Raw genomic sequence first — 12279 nt, 5'->3', positions numbered from 1 at the left:
AAAACATGATATGATATGTTCGTTACTTGTTTTTCCATGAATGCACGTAAAATACTTTTCTTTTTTCAAACCCTATGAAACAACTGCTGCAAAGAAAATCCATTAGGGCGATTGACCTACTTTTGAGTGCAGTGTCCTTTGTGTTTGAAGGTCGAGTGGTTGAGACAGTGAGGCTATGACCTTAAGTGGGCCCATCCACACCCTAAAATGTGTCGGGAGAAGGTTTTTAGGGTTTCACGAGATGAATTGAGGTGGGTCCCTGCAGGTCTATTGACCCATGGCCCATAACCATATCCCTTCACACGCATCAATTGTCAATCCATCCTGTCTTTTCTTTGTTTTTGGTCAAAAATAAAATTTTAAATTTTAAAAAAGGCACAAATCACAATTGTTTGCAGCTGATTTTACTCTCTAAAGTTAAACTTTACTAGTAATTAAGTGGTTCTTGACCTATGAATCTCAGACTAGCCTTAGCTTCTAGGACCCCATTTCCCTATTTGTAATAATTCATTTCCGCTGCACATAACTAAGAAGTTTGTTATTTTAAATTTTAATCAGAAGTAATTTGTTATTTTTACTTTGTAGTTATGAAATTATAGGTATGTTCATAAACACGCGTTAAGTGTTGAGAATGATAATGATAATACTTTTTAGGTTAAAATTAAGAGCAAAAATGCTCTCATGTCCTGATTTGTATTCATTTCCTAAATTTGCAATTTTCCAATTCATTTCTATTATGCATCCATTCCAATATATAAAAATATAAAAAAACAAACAAACAAACAATAATGAATCGCTGAAATTTCAGCCAGGTGGGGGTTGGATAATTTTCACATCCAGGCCAGAGGCCAGTATTTTCTGGCAGCCCAATAAGATTTGGCTGTTCTATGACGTCTGGGCTGATTTGGCTTAGTTGTCCAAAACGTAAGAAGGACAGGGCCCATCCTAAATTGGACCAGTCCTTATCCATTATTGCTTCCTAAATAGGACCGTCTATATCTCTCAGTTTTTCTCAACACGGAAGAGTGATTCGAACTCGAGATTTTTTATAATGTTGAGAAATAAAGTACCATTAAAACAAAAGTTAGTTATTGATATCAAAATTCCATTTGAAATGAATTCCAAATGACTCTCGCCGCTCGCGGGAATTTAAAACCCAATCTTCCTTCCTTTGTCAATGTACCTTCATAAGTCACAATAATTCAATCACATGATACACTGTATTTGGAAAACAAAAAGAGTTACAAGTGACAAGCCCTCTTGTCTATAACTGATCAGTCGCCAAATAATTTTATTTTGAAAAATATGGTATATTCTGTTAACTTCTCCTTCTCCGTAATGTTATTGTGGTTAGTCATTGTCAACCCGTTTTGGTAACAAGCAGAATACCCAGGCATGGAAAACCTGACTTTAGTTCGCGTTCAATGTGCATGTAATTAAGAACCATATCTTTCATAAGGAAAACAAAATAAAAACCATTTTGCTAACCATTGCAACTGTCTTGCAACCGTTCCAACGGTTGAAAGACATGGTTTTCCATTCCATGTACGTATAGAAGAACCCTTCAACCATTTTGATGCTCGGGAAAGCAGCATAATTCAATGAGGGGGGGGCCATTCCTAAAAAGAATATAATCATGCGTTTGTTTGTCAAGCTCAAATTTATCACATGATCATATGCATGACTTGTTTGTTGCATGTCAATAATATAATCATGCATATTTACATGGCTTTCAGGTAGTTATTGGAATTGAACCACGTACTTACGTACAACTTTTCCTTGATTGTATATAATCTTTTTCTTTGTCTTTTTTACAAAGAAATTTAAAAGCGATATAATTATATTAAATTAATAGGAATAATAGTACAAATGACATAGATTATAAGGGGAGCCATCCCAATAACAATATGATAAATACGGATGAAACTTCCTGATCAGTGACCTAAGTTAGCCAAAAAGCTGAAACGATATGATAGGTAATAACAACATATAATCTTTTAATGCATCTTATAATTGACATCTTCCATGATATGAAACATCTTAATTTGGTGAATTTTTTTAAATTGTTTTTACATGTGAATGCAATATTTCATGAATATCTATTTTACAGAGAGGGGAAGTGTTCGATCTATTTCACAGAGAGGTGAAGTATTCGATTGAGGTCTGCACTCTGCATGCGAAGGAGAAGGTTGGTTGATTTTGATAAATTTGATTGGGTGCACGTACAAGTACAAGGGTGGTTGTATCCCCAAAACCCTAATGCCCTTCACACTACCTAAAAAGGTAACCAATAAAAGCAACTTTTTCCATTTGCAAAAGCAGAAGCATAAACCAATCTCAAAGTTGACAAATCAAAAAAAGGTGACCAATTCTTATTGGCATGAAAATATCGTCTTCACGAGGCTCATGAATTATAGGACCACAAATACACACACACACACAAAAAGAGTCACGATATTTTCTAATTTCCTTTAGCAAATGTCTTAATCTCCAAGAAACTACATAAGGACGATCCAACACCAAATTGTGCTGCTAAACTTAATTGTCTCCACCACATAGAGAGCCACAAAAAAAAGCAAATATTCACTAAAAAAACGAGCCACAAGTGGTTCAATCAATCGTGAGTTTGGTTAGCCCAACCACAAATGGAGAAAGGCAATTAAAGAGAGATGACCATATAACTACTTAATTAGGTTAAAATTTCTGAAAAATCATATTCTACGCATAAGAGCAAACAAATATTGTATAATTTTGGACCAAATCACGGGCAATTCCAAATTAGCCTACCAATAATAAACATGTCCTTACAATTATAAAAAGGAAAAAGAACAAAAATAGAAAAAAGAGAGGACCCAAAAAAACTATACCAGCCATGAAAGTGAAGATCATCATATAATTGTTGCCTAACCCAGTATAGCCTTTTATGTATGTATCAAGTATTTAGCTATATATATCCATCTATACCTAAAACTACTTTATCTATTACCAATCTCCAATTCACCATATTTGTGACATAAATTAAATTAAACCACAGTGAACCTCTTGAAACTGTTCAATTGAGCAGTGTTTCGCCTATCCAGCCAAGTCATGTAGCAACTGTGCCCCCATCAAATTTCTGTAGGGCAAAGTATTCTGGCCTTCCCCATCTAAGAGAGAGTATTGAACTGGTTGGCATTCTTCAATGTGATCTCTAGGGTAAAATAGAGAGCTCTGTGAGGCAGGAGAGAATGCTAAGCTCACTCCATTCCCACCATGCTGTTGCAACCCTAATGTCAACGACACGCCTCCACCATTGAAACCCTGATTTGGGTTGTGATGATGATCATTGGCATAAGAAACTGTCCCTCCAGAGTGTTGCTGATGGTGATTGTAGGATGAAAAATCCAGCTCCATTGTCCCAAATGACTCATTTACCCTCCCAAAACTTTGTTGTGGGTGCATGTGGTGGTTTAAGAGGGTGCTTTTGCTGCTTCTGGAGTCATGGTTTTTTTCTGGGTTTGTGATGATGGAGGAGAGGCACTCGGAGTCTATTCGGACGAGCTGGTCGGGCGTGGGTTTTTTATCCTCTGGTCTGGTGTGAAGCGGGTTTTGACCCGATCGGCTGCTGTCCCCTAGGTCTGTTGTGATCCCATCTGAGGAGGTCATGTTGTTCATGTTGTTTTCACGCTCCTTTGTTTCTTCCAAGTACATTTCTTCAACCATGGGCTTCCATAGCCTAACTCTTGCATTAATGAACCAATTGGAGACCTGTTGAAACACCATGTAACAACAAAAGGCATCACATATATAATATGATTGGTGACACGGATTCATATTATAATATAAATGATTACGAATTATAATATGATATAAACATAGATTATTCAACTAAACTATGGATCCTAAGAAGATATGCTCCATAATAATATAAATTAAGTGGTGGGGAAATTTGTATAATATTAGAGAGAGGGATGTAGACGTGCCTGGCTTCTTGAGAGACCCGTTTGGCGGGCTAAGATATGTTTATCAACATCGCTTGGGTACCTGCAAAAGTTTCACAAAACATTCTGTTACTCTCTTTTATTTCTATTGTATTGTAAACAACTGAAAATACAACTGTTACTTCTTTAGAGAGAGAGAGAGAGAGAGAGAGAGAGAGAGAGAGAGAGAGAGAGAGAGAGATGGTGGTTTTTTTTCCCCATGAAGTAGAATGAGACCTAGTGACCCACAAAGGAATATACAACAAAGAGAGTTGGGGATGGGGTCCAAGGAAAATATCAAGCAAATAAATGATTGAAATTAAAATGACGCAAAAAAATTGAAAAACTTGGAATCTGAATGGTGGTGGATAGAAACAACCAAAGTGTTTGTATTGTTTTTTAAATAGCAAAATGATTGAGACCATACAAGATATCACTTGATGATCACAAAACTCTTGCGGCCTTAAGAAAATTATATCAACATAACAGCATCAGCAAAGTGTTTGTTGTTTTCTCTTTTCTTTTCACATAACATTGATTCTTCCCAAAAATCTAATTTGTTGTTTACTCATATAAAGACCCACAGAGAGAGAGAGAGAGAGAGAGAGAGAGAGAGAGAGAGAGAGATACGGGTGAAGAAAGTGTTCAAAGAGCCAAGCTCGAAGAACAGAGACTGATCTCTCAGGAAGGCCACGTTGAGGTCTCCATGGATGACTCTCCATCATGTTCATCTGCTGGAAAGCTCTCTGCTGTCTAAGTGTTTGATCAAGAATCCTAAGCCTTGGTGTTTCACCTCTTGTTGTGCCTGGAGCCACTGGATCCTTCTCTCCCATGGCTTTTCTTGTGGCCTGAATCTGATTCACAATCCCATCTTTCAAGCTCCTGAAATGTCGTGACATGGCCTTTGCAGCCAAGGCTGAGTACACTGTGGCAGCCCCAGCACCAGCCACAGTTTCAAAGGACGAGACCACTGCCTTCATTTGATCACAGTAGTGCTTGTATCTTCTCTCCACCTAAAACAAACACACATATGATCATGATGATAAAAAAACCAGTAGAGATGGGTTTGAGACAGAATCTCAAGTTATAAATTTTCCAGTATAAACAATAAAAAATAAAATATCGAAATATTGAATTGTGCGTATTAATTGGAAGGACCCCAAGTTGCTTAATTAGCTCAAGAATCAACCACCACCCAGTAAAAGTTTTTAACTTTCAACTGTAAATGAATAAATATTGAAAGACATGTATATGTTTACCTCTTCTAGCATTGAAAGCAGTCTGGTTTTTCTCTTCTGCAACTCCACAAATTCAAGGGAGTAAATATTGGATTGTTTGTTTCTTGAAGAACTAGTAGTGCCATTGTCTTCTTGTTCCCACAGCTTGTTTTTGTGGGGCTTTTGCTTTGATGGATGGTGGTGATCAGTACTTGGCTTGGTTCCAAGGCTACAAAACTCATTGAGAAGTTGCTGAGCAGGAGCCAAGTACTTTGAGTTTCTGAGATGGAACAGCCCTTCAGGATGAAGACTTGAAGAAGCTGTAGCTTTTCCCAAAAACCCATCTTGCATCATATTCATCTGCTGCTGCATATTTGCTGATGGTTTTCCAAAAAGCCCAACACTATCTCTTGAAGCAGAAGAAATAAACCTCATGTGATCATCATTTTCTTCATCATCATCATCTTGTTGGTCTTGCTGATGTGGTTGATGCTGATTGGTCTGCCTCAGTTCAAAGGACTGCAACCCAATATTAGAGGGATTGGTTGAGCTAAGGGAGAGTGAAAGGCCTTGGCTTGGCCTCTCATTTCCTTCACATGGAAATACACACCTCAGAGAAGAATCATCAACAAGGAACCTATTCTCTTGCCAAGCCCCAGAGGAGTCTTGATGTTGAGGTCCTACCATTAGATTCTGATGATGATCACTACTTGTTTCTGAAATCCCAGTTGAGAAATCAGGTTGCTTGTTGTTAAATTCAGGCTGGTGATGATAAAAATCAGAACTTGTTGACTCATTGATTGTCTTTGAAGAAGATGGGCCTGCTTGGTGGTTCCCTGGTTTGCCAAAGAAGCCAGCTTTCCACATAGCTGAGTTGTTGTTACTTTCATTCTGCTTTGGGAAACCTATCATCTCCATTCCTGTGGTCAAGTTGAAGATCTCTGGGTTGGAGCCAAAGTCTTGGATCTGATTGGTGAACTGGGTTTGATGAATGGTTGGGTTGCTGGATACATCAGAGTAGCAGAACCCAACTGAAGAAGAGACCATGTTCCTTGGTTTAGCTTCACTCAGTTGTCCAGCCATGAAAGTTACTGTCTTCTTCTTTCTTGCTCTCTCTCTATCTCTCTACTGCTTTTCTTTGACTGAAAGATACTCTTTTTTCTGCAATTACAATTCCAACAAGATCCCCTGCTACAAAAGAAAGAGAAACTAATTAGATTCCCAATAGAGCAGAGCTGAAGAATCAGATCAATAACCAAAATTTATGAAAAAACCAAATTAACAGAATCACTTTGATCAGATGAACAGAAGGGACAATAAAGTTTGCTGCTTGCTGTTAAGCTAACAATATTGCATTAGACAGAAAAGAGAAGAGGGGCTTACAAAGTGCAGTATATGCATATGTTGATTGTTCAGGAAAATAGAGTAGGTGGAAGGTGGAAGGTGGAAGGTGGTGGTGGTGGTGGTGGTTTGGATGATGGAGGAGCTAGGAGAAGGAGGAGGAAGAGAAGAAGAGTGGCCTCCTTTTTCTCAGAAGACTTCTCCTAATAAGCCAACATAGTAAGCCATGAAAGCCCAACCTAGGAAGAAAGATCAAATATATCTCCTCAGAAATAGAAGAACAGATAGGGCTGATGATGACCTTCCCTAACCATGTTCATCATTTCATTTCCATCATATATGCCCTCCCTCTCTCTCCTTTTCTCTCTCCTCTCTCTCTCTCTCTCTCTCTCTCTCTCTCTCTCTCTCTCTCACAAGTGGGTCAATGCATGATATAAATACCTCCAAAATAGACTTCCTAGAATGAGAATTCTAATACCCTCCCCCCCTCAATTATTTCCTAACCCAACAATATTAAATTACTGTTAAACCATGAAAAACCCTTTAATTAATACAATAAATTAAACATTAAAAAAATATTTAAACCCTCCCTGCCTTGCAAAGTACTAGTACTACAACTATTTTTACCACAACAGAGTAAGGATCGTCCTTTGCCTGAGTACACAAACTACAAGCCGCCACATGACCTCTTCTTCTTTTACTTTAATCATTTCTTTTCAAAACTCTCCTCTCCTCTCTTCCACATAATCATAATAATAATCATCCACCAAAAATTAAAAAGATAAAAAAAACCCAATTGCAAAATAATATGATCTTTTTATATTAAAAATCTCTGTTGGGTTGGATTGGATGGGATCAAATCCCAAGAAGTCCTTCCCATGTAGGAGTTGTTTCCAGGCTTTTTCAGATGGGTTTCAGTGAGGCTAGGCGCTTGGGATTGGACAATGGTGGCCCCTGCCCTTTTTTTGTTGTTTTTCATTTTTTTCCTCATCTTAATTAGTGGGTAAACTTTCTTTTCCATGAACCAAAAAATTCGAGGAGCTTTCTATTTCACAAAATGAGAGAGGGAGAGAGAGAGAGAGAGAATAGATGCGCCTAGAGTTGTGCAAAATGTTCCCAAAATAAGGGACTGTGTGTAAGTTGAGATGAGGTGGTCCAATGTTTTGCCATCTAATTCTCATTAATTGGTGTATTAAAGTAGCCCACCCATCCCCCTTCTCTTTCTATACCACATTACACATAACACATTGTTGCATGGGACCAGCATCTTTTCTTTTTCTTTTTATTTATCTTTGATAATAAAAAAAAACTAACAAAAATATGCCTACTCCACGCGCACCCACTATTTGTTCATCTTCCACAACCCTATCACCACAATTTCCTCAAGCTAACTTCTCTACCACATGTTCTTAAGGAAATTGAAATGGTTAGGGGGTATGTTAAAACTTTTGAAAGGCCAAATTGTGATTTTGAACATTAGGCAATAGCTAGGTTTTGTCCTAATTTGATTTGAAGGGCCTAACAAGCTAAGCCTTTTGTTTTCTCAGACAACACACATGATATAAGTCTCATTTTCAAAAGTAATTTCAAGAATCTCTACATTTTCAAGTCGTTTTCAAAATTTTATGGGTTTGCATTTCCAAAAACATAAATTTTCATACTATTCAAATGAATTGTTTTCAAGTTATTGTTTGAAAAGGTTTCCAACAACGGCTTGACAAACATGTTTCTCATTTTCATAAATAAAAAAAGTTCTCATTTGTTTTTTCTTTTGAATAATAGACAAATTATATGAACTTTAGGGTTAATGGATTTTCAAATTGTATGATTTTTAATTGAAAAATGAAAATAGATTAGTTCTACCTATCCAACATAAGAATAATCTTAAGTCGTCAAACACAATAATGTGAGATTAATCTTGTTTCTGATATGAAAGTAAAAATTATATTTTAATTGAATCGGCTGAAACTCTCAAACAGAACATAATTTATAATAAAAAATGTCAAAATTATACTCTCTTTTTTGAAGCCCGTATCCTAAAATTCACTCAAGAATAATTTTCTATATATATATATATAAAAACTTATTTCTTTTTTTGAAATAAAGTTTAAAATAAATAATAATCATTGGGTTGCATGCTTTTTGTATGCAATTTACTGTGATGAGAGAAGAACATGTGAGGTACACGCAGAAGAGAATGAGAGTGAGAAGGCAGAGAGTCCCCACGCAGCTTTAATTTGTGGTCTGTTAAAAAAGCAGGTGGTCCTTCAAAAACGAAGCTTTCTCCGCCGCTTGCCTTATATTTCTCTCCTCTCTCCTCCTCCTTCTTACTCTACGCCTGCACCACGCTGACCTCAGCCCCCCTCTTTTTGTCCTCTTCCCCCCCTCCCTCCTTCCTTCAAAATCAAAGGTACTAGTAGTGCACGCTACGCACCCCTGTGTAACTTAGCAAACCCCAGTCCCCAAATGATACATCTCCATCCATCTCTGGCCTCTCTCTGCCACACCACACCAGTCTAGTACATAACTGGAGTGTGAAGTGTTTAGCTCTCAGCCTTACGTAACTTTCACTCAGATTTTATATGTTAATGCCTCAAAAATTCTTATGTCAAATTGTCAATATGACAACATATATACGAACCAGAAACCAACCCTCTCTCTCTCTCTCTCTCCAAATGAATTTTAGGCCAGGAAAGCAATCTGTACGAACCAGAAACCAACCCTACTTTTGAAGGGTCATAAATTTTTTGCTTCTGTGTATTTTTTCTTTTGGGAGGGTCAATTTGTTGTTGGGTCAATTTGCTGTAAACCCCATAAAAGCCGGGTGCTGTGAAGGTCGGAAAAATTTGGACCAATGCAATGTGGTGGTGCATCGAGATTTGATGTACTGTTTTTTTTTCTGAACTGGGTTTTGTTTTTTGGAACTTGTAACTGTATGTATAGGCCAGTATATAGTGTTTAGTGTGGTCCATGGTCCTTGCAATGCAAGGTAAGGTACTTGATAATAATTATATAATGTTTTTTTTGCATGGACCATCCTGCCCTACAGTTATAGGGCACTAAAGGGCCACTCTGTGTATTGCAGCTTTTTTTATGTAGAACAAGAACAGGTTACAGTTTGTGATGTGATCATGATGAGGATGATGATGATGATCAAGTGCAGATGCAGAATGCAGATCCAAGGGGGGTTGATTTTGCTACTGTTGTTGAGTTATTGTTTGGGGCCTTTTGAGCCAATGGATTGGTGGGTACGGTGTGTGTGATATAATGGTTGTAGGGACAATTTGGTGTGTAATGTACTTTGCAAATTTTGGCACTGCACTATTAGCTACATGACATAGGGTAGTCTTGGTGCTAATTGGATAGTATCGGATTTCATATCATCTTTCTCGTTATTCATGTGAGTCAAATATATAAGATTTTTTTTCAATTAAACAAAGATAAATATCATTTGATCGAAAGAGTAAAGCAACAAGCTTCAAACTTGATCTCAACTCTAATTTAATTGAGTGTTGTCCACAAGCCGAATGAGTGTTAGTTTAATGATTGTTACTTAATTGTTCAAGATAGGAAGCTCTCATTAAATATTGGCTTTAGCTAGGGGTTGAAAATTTTAATTTTCAAGGAGAAAAAATTGGTCTTCCACAAAGATTCCATTTGATTTCACCAATTTCTAGAACTTGCTTGCTTGGATCTAATCTAACATAAACTAATAATAAAAAAAATTAAATAAAAAAAACCCTTAATGGGTAACATCTTAAATAATGGAAGGTGGTAAGAAATAGTACTGCTAGAAAAGGCAAGCTAGTCTGTTGAAAAGCAGAGACTTCGAATTACTTAAAGAGGATGCATCCTCGATTCTACACAGTTTCCAGAATTAGCATTATTAATTATTACATTTTAGGGGATTAATTAAGGCCGTCAAAAAACTATATAATCAGGGTTTTTTTTTTCAAATGATTTCGTGTGCAAGAAACTATATAGATATAGCATTATCATATGTGTTCTTTTCATAGCATGCAAAACGGTTGGAATATTATAATGTATGAATGTGTGTCCACAAATTATTTGACCTTTGTTACCATAGAATTGTGACAATGGTTATTGCTTTTCCTCCCTTGTCTTTGTCATCCCTAATCATGATTCATTTCCATAATCAACTCCATCCTTTGGCATAATGACGGCTGCATATATATGAGATTAATACCTTGCTTCCCCCTTCTTTGGCAAGCCAAAATGTGATAGCGAAGGCACCATTGAATCACAACATCATTACAACTATCATTATAATCCCAAGTTAGATTATAATCATACTCTAATCAACTTGCTCAACCATCCAATCCAATCCCTCTAACTAGTTCACTTGAAAGAAATTAAGAGTTAATGGCCAATAGCAATTTAGTTTAGCAACACACTAGCTAATAGTCAATGTCCATCTTGTTGAAAAATGTCATAAATTCAAATTTCATGGATAACTGTTGTTGTCGATCAAATTTCATCACAAAATTCAAAGATGTTAGGTAACTAAAATTATTGAGCAGCTTATTTGCGATTTATTCTCTCCATATCATTTCAGCTCTAGAACTAACTCTAGTCATTAGGGAAGCTTTGCCATGTCCATCATATTGCTAATTGAGATGTCTCTCTCAGTACTTTTTTAATTGATATAGTAAAATACTATCGCTTGTTTGGTCAAAAAAATTATCATGTGATCGAATAAATTAATCATATTAAAAGTTAAGTAGTGTGGAAGAGCAAGATCCTCACTTAGACTAGAACTTTGTTGTAGAAAGCACACAACATCCCTTGTTTGATGGGTAACCATATCTTCACTATTTTTTTCCATTTATTCCGACTATGGTGGAAAGGGGACAAAGAAAATAGCAATTTGGCACTAGTGTGTAGCGCATAAAGACGACCCAATGGAAAATTTTGTTGTGGTAGGCCAGCAGCCATAATATCAATTTATAAAGTCCGAAGCATAAGTTAAAAATGGCCCTTTTTTGTTTTCATAGCCGTTAAAATTAGACATCAAAATCTCCACCCATTTTTTTGTTCTTGAATGGACTGTCAAGATCTGGTTGCAAGCTATCTGGGGCAATAGCCAGAAACCAATCACACAACTCCTCATCCAAATTGAAACAATTAAGGGTCTAGATCGATCGATCAATTTGTTAACAGATAGAAAGAAGCTAAGTCTACTACCCCTTTCTTCTTTTATAATACAAATTTATGAAAGTGAAACAATGGAATTTGATGAAAACTCAACCTTATTGAATACACCAAAATATATTATTTTTTAGCACCCTTAAATATTAATGATCTGGTGAAAGCGCATCAGATTGTCTTAATTTTGATGCTAGATCGCTATGTTATTGTAATGGCCATTTGTGACTAGTGACTTTTTGGACTGAATCAATCCTATAATTTTTCAAAAAAAATAATAATGATTTGCATGTAACGGTAATGAACAAACACCAGGACAGCAGTATGACCTGAGAAATCTTAGGGCCTGATTGGTATTCAACTTGAATCCAACTTTTTTAACTTAAAAATCAGAATTTGAGTCCAAAACAAAGAAAATCTGTTTGGTAGCCTTATTTTTAAAAACTCAAACTCAAGAACAACTAAAAAACACTCCAATTATTAAAAACAAAAAATATCTGTTTTTTTTTCCTAACATCCCACAAGTTTTCAAATTTTTAAGATTTGAAAACTATCTTCAAGTTGCATACCAAATAAGTTTTTGAATCTTAAAAATA

General features: G+C 36.4%; 1 protein-coding gene across 2 annotated transcripts; it reads right to left on the bottom strand.

The window, feature by feature from the left end:
• LOC18776411 (homeobox protein BEL1 homolog) lies at positions 2728 to 6928 on the bottom strand. 2 transcript variants are annotated; one of them, XM_020564179.1, is made up of 5 exons: positions 6560 to 6928; positions 5219 to 6367; positions 4590 to 4972; positions 3963 to 4023; positions 2728 to 3747 (listed from the first exon to the last, which is right to left on the bottom strand). In XM_020564179.1, exons 2-5 carry the CDS (start codon positions 6257 to 6259, stop codon positions 3073 to 3075), a joined length of 2160 nt encoding a protein of 719 aa, XP_020419768.1. In that variant the 5' UTR covers positions 6260 to 6367; positions 6560 to 6928; the 3' UTR covers positions 2728 to 3072. The 2 variants fall into 2 exon arrangements, with proteins under 2 accessions (XP_020419768.1, XP_007210325.1); XM_007210263.2 differs by having other exon boundaries at positions 5219 to 6364.

The sequence above is a fragment of the Prunus persica genome, chromosome G5 (genome assembly GCF_000346465.2).
Source record: "Prunus persica cultivar Lovell chromosome G5, Prunus_persica_NCBIv2, whole genome shotgun sequence".
In the NCBI taxonomy this organism is placed as follows: domain Eukaryota; kingdom Viridiplantae; phylum Streptophyta; class Magnoliopsida; order Rosales; family Rosaceae; genus Prunus; species Prunus persica.
This window is presented reverse-complemented; position numbering and strand designations above follow the sequence as displayed.